General features: G+C 41.6%; 1 protein-coding gene across 1 annotated transcript in view; it reads left to right on the plus strand.

Moving 5' to 3' along the window:
- Positions 1-3,068: 3,068 nt before the first annotated feature.
- Positions 3,069-4,986, plus strand: part of LOC101855920 (rhophilin-2) — a gene marked incomplete in the record, with an annotated part of 64,941 nt that continues 63,023 nt past the window's right edge. Inside the window, 1 exon segment of the mRNA XM_013086222.2 lies at positions 3,069-3,327. Within this exon segment, the coding sequence (XP_012941676.1) occupies positions 3,271-3,327 (57 nt within the window).

The raw sequence follows: 4,986 nt of genomic DNA on the forward strand, positions 1-4,986 counted from the left end.
CCCCCCCCCCCCCCCCCCCCCACAAAAAAAAACCCAGGGCAGTGCTACTTACAGGCCATTCCCAAAGGCGGGATATTAACATGTCCTTATGAACAGTAGAATTATAAATGGGATGAATTATCAATGTCATGCTCATACTGTGCCGGAACAACGTAGGGGGAACTGCTTCTTTTTATTTCCTCATCCTATTATCGTCATTTTTTCCATCTACTATTTTTCTTTGTTTGTCACTTTCTTGTGAACTGCTATTTACGGGGTGCCTTGATAGTCGAATGAGACTTTGTGTTGTTGAAGCTAGAGAAGAGAGCAGAGAAAGCCTGATCCCCGTATAACAATACGGTTTCTTTGGCTCCTCACCCTACGACCCGTGTGCAAACTACAAATAGAAAACTAAGACTTAATAGCTATTTTTGCTAGTTTGGTGACACACCTAACAATACAATTTCTTTCGCCCCTCCCACAACGACACGGGTAAATGGAGCTTAAAGTTAAAGATCATTTTTCTTTCCAGCCAACAAGAAACACCGCGCTCAGATTACTCAGAAAATCACACCTGGCGTGACGCAACTGCCTTGCTTTGCCGCTCGCCTTTGCTTTGAGGCGGGGTCATTGTTGGATATTACCGACGAAAAATCTGGCCTTGGTCTGGGGGTATTTTTTGTCGGTAAATATTTTTTTTCAGTATCTTGTATATTGACACGTTTAGCAATACAATTTATTTAGCCCCTCCCTCTATGACCCCGGTGCAAACTACGAACAGCTTAGTTATATCTTGCTAGCCAACGAGCTACGCGGTGCTCATAAAATCACATATTTCGTTACGAAATTGTTTAGTTTAGCGCCCGACGTGCGACTCCCTCGGGTCACCTTTGAGGGCGAACGGTCGAAAACGGTGATACAGAGTTGTGGTTTATATGGTCGAAAGTGACAAAAGCATGGGACATAATTAAAAACAGAGATGGCTCATATTTTTTCTTTTAGTTAGACCCCTTGCTCGAACCTTTGTCGATGTCGTTACCTTTGCTTCCTCTGCTGCTGCTGCTGCTCTGCTCTCACTTTCCGTCCAACTATGCCACTGCTGCTACAATTATTACAAATAGAGAGAGAGAGAGAGAGAGAGAGAGAGAGAGAGAGAGAGCGAGAGAGAGAGAGAGAGAGAGAGAGAGAGAGAGAGAGAGAGAGAGAGAGAGGGAGAGAGATCATAAAAGAAATCTGCAGAATTCTAATTCACAATCCTAGCAAACTCAGTTATAAAAAAGGAAAACATTGGTAGACGTTACAGCATAGCAGGTTTGCCCCAAACGTAATTGGAACGGCTTGTTCGGGTACTTTTATAGTCCGTTTGGAAAATATGAAAAAGAGGCGGGTCGTATCGATAAAAATAATTAAATATCATATTTTGAGAGATACTAATCAGGCGGTCTACTTTTGCCACCCACAGGGTAAGTCCAGTATTCTCAATGGTGTACAAACTTAACCTAGCCTAGATGTATTTCATTCTGGATACCATCCGGGGCCTCAAAACTCAAAATCCGCATATTTTTAATGACCATGTCCTGCTGAAAATGCATTCCGCCTTCAGTGTTGGGGGGAAAGCGAAAGCACACACTATTCGGTTGTTTTGTTTTGTTTTGTTTTATTTTAACTAAGGGGCTATCTTGGGAGATGTTGGAAAGGGATCTCCGAAGAAGTATTCCGAGAAATAGGAAAACTGAAAGCTGCATTTCTCTTTGTGGGTGAGGCATTGGGTGTTCATGTGCAAAAAGGGCTAGTCTTAACTCTAACTATGAATATTTTAAAAAAAAGTTGAAATGTTGAAATCCGATAATGACACTTTTCTACGTATAGACACTCTGCAAATCGACACCTTACGATATCATCTTTGTTTGACTTTCAAAATTAGGCTACTTGGGACCTCGAGTGGGATTCAAATCATTCCTTCTCTGCAGCAGACATGATAGCCTCTACGTATGTCACTATGGGAAATACTGCTATCTAATAACTTTTTGTTAAATTTGGGAAAAGGTAAAAAGCCAGTGGGTGCTGTATCCGGTGATTAGGGTATAAATGGGAGATTTTCTAATCACAATGGGGTTACCGAGTTGCCGTCACACATTAATGCGCTGGAACATTGTTCTGTAGACGGATGCGTTATCTTTGGGTATTCACAAGAACCACGACGTTTAGGCCTACTAAAATGCTTTAGTTTTCACCACTCATTGGATTTCCCCCAAATTCTAGAATGATAGGACATTCTTCCATCTTTTTCCGACAATTTCTTCATATTTGGGATTGGACTTAAATTGGACGCGTCTCGTATTTTGATATCGCCTTTAGGATCTGGTACCAAAAACCGGAGTTAATTATTACAGTAGTTCTCGAAGGGTAGGCCTAATTAGTTTTATATACCACTCTCTGGAGGCACACAGGGGAGTGGCTGAATCGGCTTACACACACTTTTAAAAAAAGAGTTGGAGATCGAACGTAACTTCATTTAAGCTTAAGTCAGGATTAGTGAGTATTTAAGTTTATTAATATTATAGCGGGCCCGCGCATGTGCGCGCGTGTGTGTGTGTGCGTGTGTGTGTGTGCGTGTGTAAAATATCGTCATCCATTTCCATCAATAACGATATCAGAAAACAAAATTAATAGGCTAAAGCTAGTAGATCTACTGGCCTTGGAAGAACATTTACTTTCGAGTTTCTTTCAGGACTTCATTAATCATTGGGATGTTACCTCCCCCCCCTCTCTCTCTCTCACTACTCCCTCTCCCTCTCACTTTCTCCCCTTTTCTCTCTTTCTCTTTCTCTGTCTGTCTGTCTGTCTGTCTGTCTGTCTGTCTGTCTGTCTGTCTCTCTCTCTCTTTCATATATGTGTTACTCACGTCTCCTTGCCCGAGAAGGGTGGAGGTTGTGGTATGAAGAGAGGTTAACGTAGTAATTAAATTATTACAAGTGCATGTCCATTACATTAGCTAACGTGATTTCGCACAAGAGCGAAAACGAAAACACGAAACAATGAATGCTCCCTTCCTAACCTTATTGTGACGTTCCACCCCATAGGCTAGGCCTTGTTCACCCTTGCGATAACAACACAGCAGGGGAGTGTCGGTCGAACCCGAGAACCAGGGAGAGGGAGAGGTCTGGTCACAGGCAAACGAGAGCGCAAAAGGCGTAGCTACAGCCTCCTTACATCGTCCTGAAGTCATGATATGGATATTGATTGTGTGGTTTCGTGTTCATTGTCTACAGTTTTAAATCAGACGTAAATATGTCACAGACGATTATTTTGGATACAAACATGAACCAAGAGAACGTGTTCAGGAAGGTAAGTAGATCTAAGTGTCTTGTCCATAATCTGTAGATAGTTTTGGCGTTGCGTTTCTCACCCACCTGCCCCCGACATTCCAGTGTATGCAACGCTGCACAGACAGTCCCCGCCCATTCATTCAATGAATGTAAACTTGTCATCTCCTTTTCCTGCTGTGTTTTATTCTAGTTCTAAGAGTTCTCTGTAAAGGCTGTTGCAACTTGAGCAGAGATTGTAACACGAACCACTGCCTCGAGGCAAGCAGAGATTACAGAATGGAATCAGCCTGTCAATTTCAACAGACTGGATGGAGTTGGAGACTGACTGGAAAGATTAAAAACGCATCATAGGGGTGTTATAATGTAGATCTAGGCCTCTTAGTCTTGCTATTATCAAGATCTGGTCTGATTTAGTGGCAGTTGCCATTACAAAATGTCTATATCATGTATGTAGATCTAATTGTAATTGGGAAGGAGCGCCACAACATTGGCGTGGCGGACGCTCTGTCGCTCTGTGTGGTTTGCTCAGGGTCCTTCTTTCCCAACTTATCGTCTTTATGTCTTCTTCTTTTTTGTGTTTTTTAGAATTTACTCTGTTGTAACACCTCTAATCTTCGGCTCTTGTAATGACCTTATTGTTTTGCAAGTGCTGTAAAACTCTACTACTAAAACTTGAAGCGCCACAACAAACACAGGTATTTTTTTACTTTCCCTCCCGTCTCACACTCAGCTACCAGTTGTCTATTTTCTACTAAATATTGATGCGCTGAACACGAATATCAACTTCATTTCCGTCGCAAATTAATAGTTTTTGAAATTTTATATTTGATTGTTTTTAACTGATAGACATGCTTTGGACCAATTGGGAGGTTCCAGGGGGGCCTGCCCCACTGGGGTAAAAGAAAATCTGGGGGGTTGTAGGGGGGCATGTTTTTACACCCATAATTTGATATTTTACAGAGTTAGATTTGAAATTGTCTTGAAAATAATTGATTTGCGACAGTTTTAGTGGCTTTATGTGTGATCTGCAGCAAACAGTACAGCAGTTTGACCCCTGAAACAGGCATCTGTGTGCGGGAGTGAAAGTAAAAATTTACCCAAACACAAATGAAGAAGAGACCGAATACCAACTCTAACCCACCCCAACCTTCTATCCCTCTAGCTTTAACCCAAATTCTGACCCTAACGGCCCTAGCCTTGATCTAGATCTAGCCTTTTAACCCTTACCCTCCATGATCTATTTCATAGCGGTCGTTTTTTACAGAATTCCTCCTGCTAACTAAATTGGTACACACAGTTTACTTACTAGACCTTAGTAATTGATCAACTTTCTGAAAAATAGTAGTCCAGGAGTATTGCGTACGTATGTTAGACGGTCTGGAAGCCTTTTTGTTGCATAGCAAAATTGTCATGATGAAATACATAGTTTTTAAAATTTCTTTCGCTATGTATAATATACAGCTAAAAATAGAGGCTTCCAAACTCTATCAATGTCATTGTGACTTTTTGTTTTCAAAAGCTTTTTATCAGTGTTTGCCGTATAGTTGAACCTGTCTCTAAGATGGAATTGCAAGGGAGCTGGCCAGCGAAAAATTTTGTCCGAGACATATATCCATCCTGGACAGGGGAATTTAAGGTGGCTGAGGCGGTCTTCAGAAGGCCAGGACATGAAATTTTA

This window comes from Aplysia californica, unplaced genomic scaffold, assembly GCF_000002075.1.
Source record: "Aplysia californica isolate F4 #8 unplaced genomic scaffold, AplCal3.0 scaffold00018, whole genome shotgun sequence".
Classification (NCBI taxonomy): domain Eukaryota; kingdom Metazoa; phylum Mollusca; class Gastropoda; order Aplysiida; family Aplysiidae; genus Aplysia; species Aplysia californica.